This window comes from Pongo abelii, chromosome 12 (assembly GCF_028885655.2).
Source record: "Pongo abelii isolate AG06213 chromosome 12, NHGRI_mPonAbe1-v2.0_pri, whole genome shotgun sequence".
Lineage (NCBI taxonomy): Eukaryota > Metazoa > Chordata > Mammalia > Primates > Hominidae > Pongo > Pongo abelii.
The window spans coordinates 22,617,378-22,637,097 of NC_071997.2; the positions used below are offsets into that span (position 1 = coordinate 22,617,378).

The 19,720-nt window shown below is 40.6% G+C and overlaps 1 protein-coding gene across 2 annotated transcripts in view; it reads right to left on the minus strand.

The window, feature by feature from the left end:
• MRPS5 (mitochondrial ribosomal protein S5) overlaps nucleotides 1-19,720 on the minus strand; it is a 37,983-nt gene that overhangs the window by 6,146 nt on the left and 12,117 nt on the right. Inside the window, 7 exon segments of one of the 2 annotated variants that reach the window (NM_001131367.1) lie at nucleotides 8,951-9,013; nucleotides 9,310-9,367; nucleotides 10,153-10,199; nucleotides 13,113-13,203; nucleotides 14,907-14,941; nucleotides 16,665-16,898; nucleotides 18,404-18,529. In NM_001131367.1, coding sequence (NP_001124839.1) covers nucleotides 8,951-9,013; nucleotides 9,310-9,367; nucleotides 10,153-10,199; nucleotides 13,113-13,203; nucleotides 14,907-14,941; nucleotides 16,665-16,898; nucleotides 18,404-18,529 — 654 coding nt within the window. 2 annotated transcript variants of the gene reach the window in all.

Consider the following 19,720-nt stretch of genomic DNA (forward strand, 5'->3'; position numbering starts at 1 on the left):
TGTACATGTATGTACAAAATGTCTATAAATGTGTATGTATTCAGGAAACATCTAAAAGTATTATATACTGTTTTAGCTTCAAAATCAGATTAACCCCAATACACAGGTAATGGTCTAGATACTACAAAAACCTGAAAAATACAGCTTTGATTAGAAGACAGGAAAGATTTTAAAAGGTAGCTTCCTCAATTAAATTAAAATTACAGCAGTCATTTGAATAGGATTCCGTTCCAAGATGCAGCTGCCAGCGTGACTGACACAGAAGACAGGTGATTTCTGCATTTCCAACTGAGGTACCTGGTTCATCTCACTGGGACTGGTTGGACAGTGGGTGCTGCCCATGGAGCAGGGCAGGGCATCGCCTCACCCGGGAAGCGCAAGTGGTCCAGGGATTTCCCTTTCCTAGCCAAGGGAAGCTGTGACAGACTACCAGGAAAACCGGGACACTGCCACCTAAATACTGCGTCTTTCCAATGGTCACAGCAAACAGCACACCAGGAGATTATATCCCGGGCCTGGCTCAGCAGGTCCCACGCCCATGGAACCTTGCTCACTGCTAGCGTAGCAGTCCCAGATCGAACTGTTAGGCAGCAGCCCTGGCTAGGGGAGGGGCGTCCGTCATTGCTGAGGCTTCAGTAGGTAAACAAAGCGGCCAGGAAGCTCGAACTGGGTGGAGCCCACCGCAGCTCAACGAGGCCCACCTGCCTCTGTAGACGCCACCTCTGTGCGCAGGGCATAGCTGAACAAAAGGCAGCAGAAACTTCTGCAGACTTAAACGTCCCTGTCTGACAGCTCTGAAGAGAGCAGTGGTTCTCCCAGCACGGTGTTTGAGCTCTAAGAATGGACAGACTGCCTCCTCAAGTGGGTCCCTGATCCCCGTGTAGCCTAACTGGGAGACATCTCCCAGTAGGGGCCGAATGACACCTCATACAGCCGGGTGCCCCTCTGAGACGAAGATTCCAGAGGAAGGATCAAGCAGCAATATTTGCTGTTCTGCAATATTTGCTGCTCTGCAGCCTCTACTGGTGATACCCAGGCAAACAGGGTCTGGAGTGGACCTCCTGCAAACTCCAACAGACTTGCAGCTGAGGGACCTAACTGTTAGAAGGAAAACTAACAAACAGAAAGGAATAGCATCAACATCAACAAAATGGACATCCACACCAAAACCCCATCTGTAGGTTACCATCATCAAAGACCAAAGGTAGATAAAACCACAAAGATGGGGAGAAACCAGAGCAGAAAACCTGAAAATTCTAAAACCAGAGCGCCTCTTCTCCACCAAAGGATCCCAGCTCCTCACCAGCAACAGAACAAAGCTGGATGGAGAATGACTTTGACAAGTTGGCAGAAGTAGACTTCAGAAGGTCAGTAATAACAAACTTCTCCAAGTAAAAGGAGGATGTTCAAACCCCATCACAAGGAAGCTAAAAATCTTGAAAAAAGATAAGACAAATGGCTAACTAGAATAAACAGTGTAGAGAATATTTTAAATGACCTGATGGAGCTGAAAACCATGGCACGAGAACTACGTGATGCATGCATAAGCTTCAGTAGCCAATTCAATCAAGTGGAAGAAAGCGTATCAGTGATTGAAGATCAAATTAATGAAATGAAGCAAAAAGAGAAGTTTAGAGAAAAAAGAGTAAAAAAATGAACAAAGGCTCCAAGAAATATGGGACTATGTGAAAAGACCAAATCTACATTTGATTGGTGTACCTGAAAGTGACAGGGAGAATGGAACCAAGTTTGAAAACACTCTTCAGGATATCATCCAGAACTTCCCCAACCTAGCAAGGCAGGCAAACATTTAAATTCAGGAAATACAGAGAACGCCACAAAGATACTCCTTGAGAAGAGCAACCCCAAGACACATAATTATCAGATTCACCAAGGTTGAAATGAAGGAAAAAATATCAAGGGCAGCCAGAGAGAAAGGTCGGGTTACCCACAAAGGGAAGCCCATCAGACTAACAGCGGATCTCTCAGCAGAAACTCTATAAGCCAGAAGAGAGTGGGGTCCAATATTCAACATTCTTAAAAGAATTTTCAACCCAGAATTTCATATCCAGCCAAACTAAGCTTCATAAGTGAAGGAGAAATAAAATCCTTTACACACAAGCAAATGCTGAGAGATTCTGTCACTACCAGGCCTGCCTTACAAGAACTCCTGAAGGAAGCATTCAACATGGAAAGGAACAACTAGTAGCAGCCACTGCAAAAACATGCCAAATTGTAAAGACCATCGATGCTAGGAAGAAACTGCATCAACTAACGGGAAAAATAACCAGTTAACATCATAATGACTGGATCAAATTCACACGTAACAATATTAACCTTAAATGTAAATGGGCTAAATGCCCCAATTAAAAGACACAGACTGGCAAATTGGATGAAGAGTCAAGACCCAGTGTGCTGTATTCAGGAGACCCATCACACATGCAGAGACACACATAGGCTCAAAATAAACAGATGGAGGAAGATCTACCAAGCAAATGGAAAGCAAAAAAACAGCAGGGGTTACAATCCTAGTCTCTGATAAAACAGACTTTAAACCAACAAAGATCAAAAGAGACAAAGAAGACCATTACATAATGGTAAAGGCATCAATTCAACAAGAGCTAATTATCCTAAATATATATGCATCCAATTCAGGAGCACCCAGATTCATAAAGCAAGTCCTTAGAGACCTACAAAGAGACTTAGATTCCCACACAATAATAATGGGAGACTTTAACACCCCACTGTCCATATTAGACAGATCAATGACACAGAAGGTTAACAAGGATATCCAGGAAGCAGACCTAATAGACATCTACAGAACTCTCCACCCCAAATCAACAGAATATACATTCTTCTCAGCACCACATCGCACTTATTCCAAAGTTGACCACATAGTTGGAAGTAAAGCACTCCTCAGCAAATGTAAGAGAACAGAAATCACAACAAACTGTCTCTCAGACCACAGTGCAATCAAACTAGAACTCAGGATTAAGAAACTCACTCAAAACCGCTCAACTACATGGAAACTGAACAACCTGCTCCTGAATGACTACTGGGTAAATAACAAAATAAAGGCAGAAATAAAGATGTTCTTTGAAACCAATGAGAACAAAGACACAACGTACCAGAATCTCTGGGACACATTTAAAGCAGTGTGTAGAGGGAAATTTATAGCACTAAATGCCCACAAGAGAAAGCAGGAAAGATCTAAAATCGACACCCTAACATCATAATTAAAAGAACTAGAGAAGGAAGAGCAAACAAATTCAAAAGCTAGCAGAAGGCAAGAAATAACTAAGATCAGAGCAGAACTGAAGGAAATAGACACACAAAAAAACCTTCAAAAAAATCAATGAATCCAGCAGCTCATTTTTTGAAAAGATCAACAAAATTGATAGACTGCTAGCAAGACTAATAAAGAAGAAAAGAGAGAAGAATCAAACAGACACAATAAAAAAATCGCCACCAATCCCACAGAAATACAAACTACCATCAGAGAATACTATAAACACCTCTACACAAATAAACTAGAAAATCTAGAAGAAATGGATAAATTCCTCAACACATACACCCTCCCAAGACTAAACCAGGAAGAAGTTGAATTGCTGAATAGACCAACAACAGGCTCTGAAATTGAGGCAATAATTAATAGCCTACCAACCAAAAAAAGTCCAGGACCAGACAGATACATAGCCAAATTCTACCAGAGGTACAAAGAGGAGCTGGTACCATTCCTTCTGAAACTATTCCAATCAATAGAAAAAGAGGGAATCCTCCCTAACTCATTTTATGAGGCCAGCATCATCCTGATACTAAAGCCTGGCAGAGACGTAACAAAAAAAAGAGAATTTTAGACCAATATCCCTGATGAATATCGATGCAAAAATCCTCAATAAAATACTGGCAAACCAAATCCAGCAGCACATCAAAAAGCTTATCCACCATGATCAAGCCAGCTTTATCCCTGGGATGCAAGGCTGGTTCAACATATGCAAATCAGTAAACATACTCCATCACATAAACAGAACCAAATGTCAAAACCACATGATTATCTCAATAGATGCAGAAAAGGCCTTCAACAAAATTCAACAGCCCTTCATGCTAAAAACTCTCAATACACTAGGTATTGATGGAATGCATCTCAAAATAATAAGAGCTATTTATGACAAACCCACAGCCAATATCATACTGAATGGGCAAAAACTGGAAGCATTCCCTTTGAAAACTGGCACAAGACAGGGAAGCCTTCTCTCACCACTCCTATTCAACATAGTGTTGGAAGTTCTGGCCAGGGCAACCAGGCAAGAGAAAGAAATAAAGGGTATTCAATTAGGAAAAGAGGAAGTCAAATTGTCCCTGTTTGCAGATAACATGATTTTATATTTAGAAAACCCCATCATCTCAGCCCAAAATATCCTTAAGCTGATAAGTAACTTCAGCAAAGTCTCAGGATACAAAATCAATGTGCAAAAATCACAAGCATTCTTATACACCAATAACAGACCAACAGACAACCAAATCATGAGTGAACTCCCATTCACAATTGCTACAAAGAGAATAAAATACCTAGGAATCCAACTTACAAAAGATGTGAAGGACCTCTTCAAGGAGAACTACAAATCACTGCTCAATGATATAAAAGAGGACACAAACAAATGGAAGAACATTCCATGCTCATGGATAGGAAGAATCAGTATCATGAAAATGGCCATGCTGCCCAACGTAATTTACAGATTCAATGCCATCCCCATCAAGCTACCAATGACTTTCTTCACAGAATTGGAAAAAACTACTTTAAAGTGCATATGGAGCATATGGAACCAAAAAAGAGCCCACATTGCCAAGACAATCCTAAGCCAAAAGAACAAAGCTGGAGGCATCTCGCTACCTGACTTCAAACTATACTATAAGGCTACAGTAACCAAAACAGCATGGTACTGGTACCAAAACAGAGATATAGACCAATGGAATAGAACAGAGGCCTCAGAAACACCACCACACATCTACAACCATCTGATCTTTGACAAACCTGACAAAAACAAGAAATGGGGAAAGGATTCCCTATTTAATAAATGGTGCTGGGAAAACTGGCTAGCCATATGTAGAAAGGTGAAACTGGATCCCTTCCTTACACCTTATACAAAAATTAATTCAAGATGGATTAAAGACTTAAATGTTAGACCTAAAACCATAAAAACCCTAGAAGAAAACCTAGGCAATACCATTCAGGTCATAGGCATGGGCAAGGACTTCATGTCTAAAACACCAAAAGCAATGGCAACAAAAGCCAAAATTGACAAATGGGATCTAATTAAACTAAAGAGCTTCTGCATGGCAAAAGAAACTACCATCAGAGTGAACAGGCAACCTACAGAATGGGAGAAAATTTTTATAATCTACCCATCTGACAAAGGGCTAATATCCAGAATCTACAAAGAACTCAAAGAAATTTACAAGAAAAAAATCAAACTACCCCATCAAAAAGTGGGCAAAGGATATGAACACACACTTTTCAAAAGAAGACATTTATGCAGCCAACAGACACATGAAAAAATGCTCATCATCACTGGTTTTGCAAATCAAAATCACAATGAGATACCATCTCACAACAGTTAGAATGGCAATCATTAAAAAGTCAGGAAACAACAGGTGCTGGAGAGGATGTGGAGAAACAGGAAGGCTTTTACACTGTTGGTGGGGCTGTAAACTAGTTCAACCATTGTGGAAGACAGTGTGGCGATTCCTCAGGGATCTAGAACTAGAAATACCATTTGACCCAGCCATCCCATTACTGGGTATATACCCAAAGTATTATAAATCATGCTACTATAAAGACACATGTACACATATGTTTATTGCCGCACTATTCACAATAGCAAAGACTTGGAACCAACCCAAATGTCCATCAATGATAGACTGGATTAAGAAAATATGGTACATATACACCACGGAATACTACGCAGCCATAAAAAAGGATGAGTTTCATGTCCTTTGTAGGGAGGGACATGAAGCTGGAAACCATCATTCTGAGCAAACTATCGCAAGGACAGAAAACCAAACACCGCATGTTCTCACTCATAGGTGGGAACTGAACAATGAGAACACTTGGACACAGGGCGGGGAACATCATACACTGGGGCCTGTCATGGGTTGGGGGCGGTGGGGGAGGGATAGCATTAGGAGATATACCTAATGTAAATGACGAGTTAATGGGTTCAGCAAACCAACATGACACATGGATACCTACGTAACAAACCTGCACATTGTGCACATGTACCCTAGAACTTAAAGTATAATTTAAAAAAAAGAAAGAAAACATGAATATAATACATAAACATATGGGAACCTTGCCAGAGAAATAAAAATTATTATTATTATTATTTTTTTTTTTTTTTTTTTTTTTGAGACGAGTCTCACTCTTTCACCCAGGCTGGACTGCAGTGGTGATATCTCGGCTCACTGCAAGCTCCACCTCCCAGGTTCACCCCATTCTCCTGCCTCAGCCTCCCGAGTAGCTGGGACTACAGGCGCCCGCCCTGCGCCCAGCTAATTTTTTCTATTTTTAGTAGAGATGGGGTTTCACCATGTTAGCCAAGATGGTCTCAATCTCCTGACCTCGAGATCCGCCCACCTTGGCCTCTCAAAGTGCTGGTATTACAGGCATGAGCCACCGTGCCCGGGCAAAAATTATTTTTAAAATTAAAAAAAAAAAAGTTGTAGCAGTCATTCAAACATCATTGAGATATAAATGTGTCTAAACTATGCTGCCCAACATAAACATGATCCAAGCTGTAAGCAGAAGCCATATACATAATTTCAAATGTTCTCATAGATGCATTTTGAAAAGTTTTTTTTTTTAAAGTTTATTTAGTGATGTGTTTTATTAACCCAATATGTCCAAACATTATCATTTAAAATGTAGTCAATACAATAATATTTTTGAGATATTTTATGTTCTTTTTTTGTACTAGGTCTTTGAATTCTGGTGTGTATTTACAATTAGAGCACATCTCAATAGCCACATATTACGTGCTCAATAGCCAGGCCGGCTAGTGACTAGTGACTGCTGTATGGAACAGCACAGATCTAAACCTTGAAGTCCACTCAACACCTTTTCTAATGATAAAACACATGGTTTTTATCCAGCATTTAAATGATTAATTATGGCTTTAAAGCAGAAGGCAAGCTCTGGTGCATTAACACAACTGATTCTGTATTTGAGGGTTTTTTCCCGATTTATTTCCAAGCCGTGGCTCTAGCAACGTTGTATTAGAAGCTTTGATATGAAATTTTAAATATAATGTTTTATCTCTTCTGGCTCACACTTTTTGAGACTTATATACCAAAAGTTATATAAAATCATTTTTTACTGTAGAACTACAGGTGAAATGCAAATCAGCAGGTTCAAGAATCCTACACTCACCCCGTCTGGGAGGAAGTGAGGAGCGCCTCTGCCCGGCCGCCCCGTCTGGGAAGTGAGGAGCACCTCTACCTGGCCGCCCCATCTGGAAAGTGACGAGTGCCTCTGCCCGGCTGCCCAGTCTGGGAAGTGAGGAGCGCCTCTGCCCGGCCGCCCCGTCTGGGAGGTGAGGAGTGCCTCTGCCCGGCCGCCACCCCGTCTGGGAGATGAGGAGCACCTCTGCCCGGCCGCCCCGTCTGGGAGGTGAGGAGCGCCTCTGCCTGGCCGCCACCCCGTCTGGGAGGAAGTGAGGAGCACCTCTGCCTGGCCGCCCCATCTGGGAAGTAAGTAGCGCCTCTGCCCGGCCGCCCCGTCTGGGAGGTGGCCGCCCCGTCTGGGAGGTGAGGAGCGCCTCTGCCCGGCCGCCACCCTGTCTGGGAAGTGAGGAGCGCCTCTGCCCGGCCGCCCTGTCTGGGAGGTGTACCCAACAGCTCCGAAGAGACAGCGACCATCGGGAGCGGGCCATGAGGACGATGGCAGTTTTGTTGAAAAGAAGAGGGGGAAGTGTGGGGAAAGGAAGGAGAGATCAGATTGTTGCTGTCTCTGTGTAGAAAGAGGTGGGCATAGGAGACTCCATTTTGTTCTGACTAGGAGAGATTCTTCTGCCTTGGGATGCTGTTGATTTATGGCCTTTCCCCCAGCCCCGTGCTCTCTGAAGCATGTGCTGTGTCAACTCAGGGTTAAATGGACTAAGGGCGGTGCAAGATGTGCTTTGTTAAACAGATGCTTGAAGGCAGCATGCTCTTTAAGAGTCATCACCACTCCCTAATCTCAAGTACCCAGGGGCACAAACACTGCAGAAGGCCGCAGGGACCTCTGCCTAGGAAAACCAGAGACCTTTGTTCATGTGTTTATCTCCTGACCTTCTCTCCACTATTATCCTATGACCCTGCCATATCCCCCTCTCCGAGAAACACCCAAGAATCATCAATAAATACTTCATAAAAAAAAAAAAAAAAAGAATCCTACACTCAGAGACCACTAGGCATGACTGCCCTAGCCCATGACCTGAACTCTGCCTGCCTGCCTGCTTGTCCACAAAACAGGAAAGGCCATCTCTGCATCATCCCTAGTGCTTAGCATAGCACCTAGCTCACAGAAGGCATCCAATCAGAATTTGATGAGCACTAAACACCTGGACCTGAGTCAGAACTGAAACACCTAAATGCATCAATGAATTCCCTATGAGGAACTAATGTTCCCACTCGTCCAAACCCTACTACTCACTCAGGTGCTATTTCCTGTTTCCAATGCGCTCTCCCCACCGTAAATTATTCCTGGAACAGGCCTGTGCTCACAGTAGCCTGTGTGCCTTGACTATTCTTATTTCTCCAAGAGCCTCATCGTTCTTAAATCTAACATAAGCCTTTCACATTTTGGTGTTTCCAAGATAAGTTCAACTAAAGATGAACAAAAATAGAGGAGAGGATAGAACTGTTATCATTTCTCTGCTTTATCATCAACAAATGGTAAGAGTTTTAAAGTTACCTTTGGGTTGTTTCTTCATCTTGATATGCGTCCTTTTAAATCTTAATGAAATATCATGGAATACTGGAGGGTAAAAACAAACACAGAAGGATTAGGTATGTGGCTTTAATAAGCCTTTGCAAATATCACAAAGCAATGTATACTAGCCTCAACAGCCAGCACATATTGACCAAAGATAAATGGTAAGCTCTGATTTCATTCATTTTAGTAACCTTCTTAGGAGATTTGTTTTCACACTTCATATATTTGTAAGAATGTAATAAGAGAGAAACACAAAGATACCTATAGAGATACATTGTCACACAGACTTTAACGAATGTAATCCTGCAAATTAAAAAAAAAAATAGATTAACACTCACTTGTATGGTCTTCATATCGTTCTATATAATACAAATGGTGAACTGCTCTGTTCTTTGCCTGAAAGGAAAATGTTTTTCTTAACTCTATTGTTGAAATGTACATCTTTTCAAGGATTCCAAAAACACTTTTAATAAAAATGTTTCATTATTAAAAATTCACTTACGCAAAAAGGTTAGTATATACTTCTAAAATATAAGGACTTATTTTTTAAAACTCTTAACTACAATATCACTATCACCCCTAAAAAAATTAACAATAATTCCTGGCTAGGCGTGTTGGCTCACATCTATAATCCCAGCACTTTGGGAGGCCGAGGCAGGCCAATCACTTGAGATCAGGAGTTCGAGACCAGTCTGACCAACATGGAGAAACCCCATCTCTACCAAAAATACAAAAATTAGCCGGGTGTGGTGGTGGGCACCTGTAATCCCAGCTACTTGGGAGGCGGAGGCAGAAGAATCACTTGAATTCAGGAGGCGGAGGTTGCAGTGAGCCGAGATTGTGCCACTGCACTCCAGCCTGGGTGACAAAAGCGAGACAACGTCTTAAAAAAAAAAAAAAAAAAAAATTAACAATTCCTTAGTATCTTCAAACATTCTGTCAGTATTCAAACTTCCACAGTTGTCTCATAACTTGGCTAGACAATTACAAATCTGATAAAAAATGGTGTAAAGGAATATAAGTACTTCTGAAACTGATTTTTATGAGCTAATTAACCCTTGACAGCAAGCCTCATGGGAAGGTTCTGGGACAAATTATTATTGTTTTGTGGTTCCCACTGCGTCTGGCATATAACTTATTAATCTTTTACTGAGTGTCAACAAAGAAAAAAATGTACATACTTTCCTGAAAGCATCCATCCGATCAGTGGCTTTCCCAATAGCAAAACCTTTAAACAAAAAAGCAAAAATAAGAAAAGAGACAGAAATTTGGCCCATGTGGTTTTTGCCACATTTCAAGTTTCTGCTCCTACAATATTTCATAGCACTTCATTTTTCCACCACCCACAAAAGACTTGCTATACAAAACCAGTAACAGGCTGGGTGTAATGATTCACATCCATAATCTCAGCACTTTAGGAGCCTGAGGTGGGAGGATCGCTTGAGCCCAGGAGTTTGAGACCAGCCTGAACAATACAGCAAGACTCTGTCTCTATTAAGAACAAAATTTTAAAAATTAGCCAGGCATGTTGGTGCATGACTGTGGTCCCAACTACTCAGGAGGCTGAGGTGGGAGGATTACTTGAGTTTAGGAGTTTGAGGGTACAGTGAGCTATGACTGTGCCACTGCACTCCAGATAGAGCAAGACCCTGTCTCAAAACAAAAAAAAACTAACAATAACAAAGCATGAGGCTACAGAGATCTGTTTTGAAGCATTCTGGAAATAACAAATTTAGATGTATTTATAAAATCCAAGGTTAGATGCTGCCTTTTAAAAATAGCTAGATAAAATACACTCAATTTAAAAAAAAACTAAATATGCTCTAAATTAATTAGGCAAATCACTTTGAACATTTAAAGATAGATTAAAATAATCAGAAAGGGGCCAGATGCGGTGGCTCACGCCTATAATCCCAGCACTTTGGGAGGCCAAGATGGACAGATTGCTTGAGCTCGAGTTCAAGATGAGCCTGGGCAACATAGTGAAACCCCATCTCTACAAAAAATATAAAAACTAGCCAGGCACAGTGGTAGGTGCCTGTAATCCTTGCTACTCAAGAGGCTGAGGTGGCAGGATCACTTGAGCTCAGAAGGTTGAGACTGCAGTAAGCCGTGATGGTGCGACTACACTCCATCCCGGGTGACAGAGCAAGACCCTGTCTCAGAAAGGAAAAAAATATCAGAAAGGTTGGGAAAAAACATCCACTGCTATAGAGTAAAACCATGATTTCAATGGAACTTCAAGTGGAATTCAGATTTTAATTAGCCAGGAAACCAAATCAATGACTCTTTAGTTTATGAACACTTCACTATGAAATACAGTTTACCAGCAGTTACACAGATACTGCCATTATCTGCTGCCACTGTATTTTGTTTTGAACAACGTATTTTGTTTTTAAATTATACATGGGAAAATAACATAAAACAATACTGCTCTATAAGATACAAGGCACCTCTGAGACCTGGGACAAAAGAGGATGTGAATGCCAACTCCTAGTTTAAACAAAACAAATTAAACCATGGAAGTCCTAGAGGAAAATATGGGGAAACTTACTAACATTTACCATCTTCAAATGAGGCTTTCTAAGCAAGACACAAACCCGAAGTGATAACTAATATTTATAACCCTGTAGTGATATAAGACTGATAAATTTGCCACAGAGCTTAAAACTTCTGTGTGGAAAAAAATTAAAACCTAAGTCAAAATATCTGACTGACAAAGGGCTAATGTCCTTAACTTACAAAGAGCTTATATCATTCAATAAGAAAAATAATAACCACCCAATAGAAAAATGGGCAAAGCATATAACGAACAGATCTCAAAAAGGAAATAACAACAGCCAATAAACATGTAAAATGGTGTTCAAGCTCTCATAATTTAAAAAATGCAAATCAAAACTGAGAGATTTGTTTCACAGATCATACTGACAATCAGTAAGGTTTGATGAAACCCGAGGCTGACAAGGGTGAGATGGTGTAGAGGAACACACACATTGATGCAACCTTTTGTGGGGAGGCAATCTAGGAATATTTATCAGCACTTAAAATACATATAATCTTGGGGCAGCAATTTTACTGCAAGAAGTTTCCCCTATTGATATACCTGCAGAAGTAAAACAAATTACACATACACAAACCGTACTGTTTTTTATAATTAGTAAAAATTTGGAAACGTAAATATTCAGCAACACGGAAAAGGTTACAAAATTTATGCATGCACAATGAACACTTTGCAACCAGTACAAAGAATCAAGGAGAATGTTTATGTTAATCTGAGTATTAATATCTCTGAATATAATACTAGGTAAGAAAATCAAGGTGCAAAATTATGGCTATAATGTGATCCCTTTGTGTAAATTTTTTTAAAGATGTATGATAATAATATGAACACAAAATTTAGGAAAATTACAAAAGTAGCTGTTAGGCCTGGTTTCCTTTGGCCACATACTATATATATATGTATTACTTTTGTTAAATGTCAGTATGGGCTAACTAGGCCATTTTCCTGTGTTCTTTTCCTTCAATAGACATGAATACATTTCAAAAACAGGTATCCACTATGGTAACTATACATAGGAGAAAATTTAAATCACCAGTGAACCTACTAATTGGAGTAAACACTATTAACCTTTACAGTGTATAGTTTTCCAGTCTTTTCTTGGCATATAAATATACTTTTAAAAGAGAAAAAACAAAACTAGGATTTTATATGGTCTTATATAATGTTTTTGTGTTTTTTTTAAACTTAGCATTATTTTAAAAGTAATTTCCCATAATTCTTTAATGGATACAGAATATTACAGTGCATGGCTACACTGTTTTTATAACCATGGCCCTATTGAATATTTAGTGTTTTTCTCCCTAATTTTCCACTATTATACATAATAAAATAATGTCTTCAGCCTTTTATAACATTCCTTTTCCTCAGAGGAAAAGGCAAGTACAGTAGAATCTATTCTCTCTTTTCTCTCTAAGGGAAGTTACGGACTTACCACAAGCTTTGTGAACCCAAACCACTAAAAGGTTTAATCAATGGAAAAAGTCTGGCCAGCAGCATGAGCCCATGGGCTCCACAGCACGGCCCGTGCCACGCCTTTCCCTGCACACCACCGCCACTGTGATGCCATCACTCCCCATTCACCTGCAGCTCCTTTTCCGTTCCCCACAGCCACCAGGACACGGATCGATTTCCTTCTTCCCTCTTTCGCAGTCATAGTGAAAACATTTCTTACCTAAAAGGCAAAATGTCTCATAAATATTGTACATTAAGAAAATCTGAAGGAGGGAACTGGAGGGAGCCCCCTTCCTTGCAGGCATACACGGTGAACAGGCACACACAGAGAACAGGCACACAATCCTCCAACTCCTGAGCACAAGTAACAGCCTTTTTCCAAACAAAACCTCCTCCTGGACTGTTTCCGGAAGAAAACAGAAATGAGACTTTCTCTTCATTTCACAGGCTTATGAGAAGGTTTAACTGAGAAAACCTTTAAAGGAATTTGACATTATACATCGCAATACACCCTAGCTTAATGAATGTATTACAAGAAGGAAAAAAGTTGCTGATCAAACTTTGATGTAATTTATCACTGATTGTAAGATGTATCCCAATGTCAGAGATGTTAAAATGTGAGGAAAATGTACACCTTAGAAATTATGATATGCAGTATATAGACATAACCAGCACAGGACTGGCCTCTACACTAAAGATTAACATATTTGGAAATACCTGCTTATTCTGTGTATTTTTTTCTGTGTATTTAAAAGGCCAGGAACAGCCAGGCACAGTGGCTCACGCCTGTAATCCCAGCACTTCGGGAGTCCGACGCGGGCGGATCACGAGGTCAGGAGATCGAGACCATCCTGGCTAACACGGTGAAACCCCATCTCAACTAAAAATACAAAAAATTAGCTGGGTGTGGTGGCAGGCACCTGTAGTCCCAGCTACTCGGGAGGCTGAGGCAGGAGAATGGCGTCAACCCGGGAGGTGGAGCTTGCAGTGAGCCGATACCACTGCACTCCAGACTGGCGACACAGCAAGACTCCGCCTCAAAAAAAAAAAAAAAGCCAGGAACTATTGAACTGTTAACTAAACTGCTTACGTGGCAGCTGGCTCTCTGGTGCATAGCTGTCTCTTCCCGATAAAATGGGGTTAAAAGAAATGGGAGCTTGAATCCACCTCTGTGGATCTTATAGAAAATCACCCACATATATACGAATTCTTCAAAGAGATTAACTTCCAAAAGCTGTAAGTGGGAATACCAAAGACATAATATGTGTAAACATTTTAAATCCTACAATGCAATTGATATTGAGGAAACAATACATATATTCAGAGGCTCAATAACAAACTCAATAAATGATTATTCCACATGGTATTTAACACGGAGCATTCAGTGCCAGCTCAAAGGGAAGTTGACTATTTTAGAGAATGCTCCGGAAAGCGACTATAGTTTACCTGATACAGGCTTTAGTTTCAAGGGCCTGTGAACAACCCAGAGACCATTTCCCCATCAAGAACCAGACATGCACCACAACTCTTAAGCTTTCTACCTTGCCCAGGGCTCCCCGTAATCCCAGATCCCTGCACAGACTGCTAGATACAGCTGGTTTATAATTCAAACATAGACTCCCAATGCCACTTTAGCCTTAGGAAGGAGACAATTTAAACCTCATCTCCAAATCCTGTAGTTAACAATACCACCTTATCATGAGACCTCAGTGGTAGCCCCCCGACAAAGAGGGTAGTAGTCAGAAGAGCCAGTATCAAGTAACTGAAATTAAAGTTGCATAATTTTCCTTACCCAGATCAGCTGTGTGTCAGAAATAGTCATGCATCCAAGGCCTTCCCTTACAGTTCCTCTTGCCCTGTCCCTGCCCCACCCACCCCAACCTCTCCAAAGGCTTAACCAGGTATTTAATTCTGCATGCCTACCTCAAGTATCCTGGTATCAAAATCCTCATATGTTTCTGTAGGGAGAAAAGAAACAGGGATACAGATGAAATGTGTGTACACAACTAACATGAAAGCATTTTCAACACAGGCACCATCACAGACCTTTCAGGGAGAAAGAATCTCAGTCTTTTGGTACCACTCTCAAGGCCATGCCCCAGTCGCCCGTCATCACTAGAGACTGCTCCACCAGTAAGTTCATAAACTCAGTCACTGATCTCCCTACCTGCACCTTCCTCCCCATCCATCTCTCATCAGCTCCTGGCCCCTCCAGACCCTGGATCCCTGCTCTCCCTTCTGCTTCCCTCCCTCTCACAGCCTCTCCCCCTAGGCCAAGACACCACAGTCCATCATTTCCACCACACCTTGTGATGCCCTCAACCCCTTCACCCTTTGCTCTCTCCACCACACTAGCCAGGCCTGAATCCATGCAGCTCTCTGGCCACTCCTGACCTGCTGGGTGCTGCTGGAAAGAAGTCAAAGTATGCATACACAGGGCCCACTAAAAATCCACGAACCCCAATTCCGTCAAGTCCTCCCTGCTGCCAGCTGGCCTTTATGTCCTTTCGGTTAGGTCTCTCTCCGTTCACCACTGCAGCCATTTCAAAGACTCTCTACGTTCTTTTATTTTTTAAATATTTTTATCACAGACAATTTCAATCAAACAAAAATAGAACAGCAGAAAGCTTATGTATACATTAGTCAGCTTCAACACGCATCAACTTACAGCCAATCTTCTTTCCTCTAAACTCTGCTCAACTCTCACTCCACTGGATAATTTTGAAGCCAGTTTCAGATACTCTACCTTTTCATAAAGAAATAATCTGGAGGCCATAATCATCAATGTCCCCATCTCACTCTCCGCAGATGATTCCGCCTCTTCCTTACAGACCAACTGCGGCCACATCACGCAACACCCCCACCTACCTTTCCACTACAACCCCACAGGCTCCCCTGATTCTGTGCCCTGCCCTTTCTTCTGTGAGCAGGTGAAGCCGCTTCTCCAGACTCTGGATCTGGGCTGTCATTACGGACTTGGTTCATGGATTTTGTTCTCTCCCTTCCATACCTTCATCCTCCTGACTGAAGCATTTTGATCAGTTCTAAGCATGTTCTTTGGAATCTCTCCCCTCCAGTTTCAACCTCTCCCCTCCTCTTTAAGCCAAACTTCTTAAGAAAGCAGTGAAACTCTTACCTATTTCCTCTTCTCCCACTCATTGACAAGAACACGTCTCTTGGATGATTTTTACTGCTTTACATACTCAAGGAGGGCTGGGGGAAACTTTGTTTTCAAATTTGGCCTAAATATTTTCAATTTTTGCTTCATTTGTGCTTTTACAGGGTTAACATGACAACTATCTGCTTTGCTGATTTCTAGTACAGAAACAGCATTCCCAAGCCATGCTGCTCCACAGGTACCCCTGTGGCCACCTGTGTTTTGGAAACAATGTATCCTATAGGCAGCTCCTATAGGTCCACAGTGCACATCCCCACATTTAAGGATCTGAGAAGGTACATGATAAATACCAGGAACCCAGTACTTTCTATCCTGTTAGTGGAATACTTCTGCACTCCACAAAATACAGTTGGGATATTGATGTGATACGTTATTTCAAAGATGTTCAAATCTTTTTTTGGAAAAAGGTAGTATAAACAGACAAGTAATAATACCATTTCAAGGAAATTCTAAACTACAAGTATTCTCTGTCACAAAGGCAAACAAAACCAGGAGTCTGCTACCTCCACTGGGACCAGGGTCAGGGGGGCCAAGACTGAGGCCTCCCCATGAGTTTCCACTCCATCCTCGTTCCCGTTTAACCTTCATCTTCTTCTTTCGTTCCCACTCTTCTCTCTGCTGGATAACGTCTGCCTCCACCTTCTCCTGCTCTTCCTTGCTTCTTTGGGCAATGGTCTGCACTGTTCCATTTTTCATAACAGGGACATTCAGCCCAGGCCATAGAAAACCATAACGCCCTGAAGGTTTAAAAATATAAATAATAATTTTTTTAAAGTACTCATTTTTCAAGTGTTAAAATGTCAGGCAATGCATCTACAGATAATGATGATACACTGTTCACTGGAGCTTAAGCTAACATTATTAACTTGGTAGGTCACTTGGCACAATCAAAATTTTAAATATACTTCATGGTATTACCTAGAGAAACACTCACATACAGGTACAAGGCATATGGATGCTTGGACAAGGACGTCCACTGAAACATTATTTGCAAAGGCAAGAAATGCAACTAATACAAATGTCCAGCAATTATGGACTGGTTAAATGAACCACAGCGTCTCCAGCATAGGAAACACTGCACTAAATCAAAAGAACAAGGTAACTCTTTAGGTTCTGATGTGGAATGATTTCCAAGACCTATTATTGAGTGAAAAAAGTAAACTGTAAGACAGCATGTACCATGTGATATAATCTAAATTTTTTTTAAAAAAGAAGATATCTATTTCTTTTTAGGTACTTATGTATAAATTAATAACAATTTAATAAATAATACCTTTTGTATTAATCTTTTTAGGTATTTATGTATAAATACCTAAAATTTAATACATAAATACCTTTTTAGGCATTTATGTATTAAAAAACTGAAGGAAACACACCAATATGAGGCCAGTGCTTTCCTTGAGGGAGACAATAGGATTGAAGAAGGTAGAAGAAGCATCCAGGGGGACTTCAGGTTTCTCTATAATCTACATTTTTCACTGAGAAAGTATACATACATGATTCTTTTAATTTAAAAAAAAAGTGTTAAAAAAATAAGATATAAGTAATAAAGAAAAATATCCAAGTGGACATGCGATGCTGGAAGTGTGGTGCCAGGTGTTTTCTTTATCCCTAAAGGCTATTACTATCAAAGATGGTTTGTCAGCAAGCACAGTACAAGACGGGCTGATTGAAGCACACTACACTATTTTTACTCTTCCAAAAGCACGAGTATAAACAATCACATGTTCTAGGTGTCAACAAACTAAGGCCCACAGGCCAACTCAGTTCGTGACTTGTTTTTGTAAATGAAATTGTACTGGAACATAGTGATGCCTATTCGACTATGTGTTATCTGTGGCTGTTTCTGTGCTACAACAGCAGAGTTAAGCAGCTGCAAAACAGACTATGTAACTCACAAAGCCAAAAACATTTACTATCTTCCCTTTGCAGGGAATATTCGCCAACTCTCCATTTAGTCTCTATTTTATCACTAATTATAACCTCTTTGAGGGCAGGCACTATTATAGGAGATGACACCTAGGGACATTTAATGCTTGCTGAATGAATAAATCCATTTCTATGGGATTTTCCTCGCCCAGAATCCTGGGGCAATGAGTAAGTCACCTGGTTGAATTCTAAAACCATAGATCGTAGTGCCCTTCATAAGAAATGTTTTGATGCTTCTAGTTTGTAAAATATCTATAAAATCTGGCGTAAGAAACTTAAAAAGCACTTTAGCTATTTTTATAAATAAGTTTACCTTCACCAATGATCTGACCCCTGTTCAGATCCTTTCTTTTCTTCTTTTTAGTTCTTTTGCCTCTTCCTTTTTTTGCTCCAGCACCAGTCTCTGCTAAAGCGCCTTTCCACAGCTCATCTGCAGTCACTGTAATGAAACAGGGTTTCTTTTCTTAATTCTGTAGTTTTCAAGCAATGGTCTATGATCTCCTATTGAATAATAAGAGAAGTGGAGGTCAGCTTACAGCTTTACCCATGCATCACTGAGGTAATGAAAGAAAATTAAATCATCCTTTGCACACATCAGATGGTTACATTTGGAAAGCCCAAGAAGAGACAATTCTATTACTTTCCTCCACAAAACTCTCACTAAATATTTTATTTTTCCTTCTAACTGCTTAAAAGCCAGCATTCAAATCTCAGTTACTTACCAATAGGTTCGTTTCCCTGACATTTTATCAACCATGATATAGGTGTCTTCCCTGTCCTCTTGCCTCCATTATAACCACTAAGATAACTAATAACTATCCTTCCTAAGTTTTCTAGTCCAAACAAGAATCAACATTTCAATCTGAACCCATAAATATGGAACACAATCTATGGTTATAAAATCAACTGTTGGCCAGGTACAGTAGCTCATTCTTGTAATCCCAGAACTGTGGGAGACTGAGACAGGAGGATCACTTGAGGCCAGAGGTGGAGGCCGGACTGGACAACATAGTGAGATCCCATCTCTACTAAAACTTCAAATATTAGCCAGGTGTGGTGGCATCTGCCCATGGTCCCAGCTACTAGGGAGGCTGAGGTGGGAGGGTCGCTTGACCCCAGGAGTTTGAGATTACTATAATCATGCCACTGCACTCCAGCCTTGGGGACAGAGTGAGACCCTGCCTTCAAAAAAATAATTGTTCCATTACCAATTTCTTTAATAAAGAATCGGAACCACAAAATGTTATAACAGTAAAAAACCTAAGACATATTTATAACTATACAACTGAAATACTAAACAAATTCTAGAAGATAAATGAGTACCTTCATTCTCTTATGAATGCTTAGAGTTTAAAACTTCTACCTACTTGCTTCCTGCAAGGTCTTACGCTGATCCTCCAGGTAGATAACACGAAAAGAGAAAAATGCTTTAGGTTTATAATACTTTTAAATGCTTTATATCTGTATAGCATCCAATTTTTCAAAAACACACACATATATCACAGCTGGTCTTCGTAAGTGAGGCTCAGGGAAGTGAGATTCCACATCACATGTTGTTTTGGACATCCCTGATCAGAACAAAGGATTCGGCTCAACTTTAAGCCAACTCTCATTCACTTTAAAAGACCAC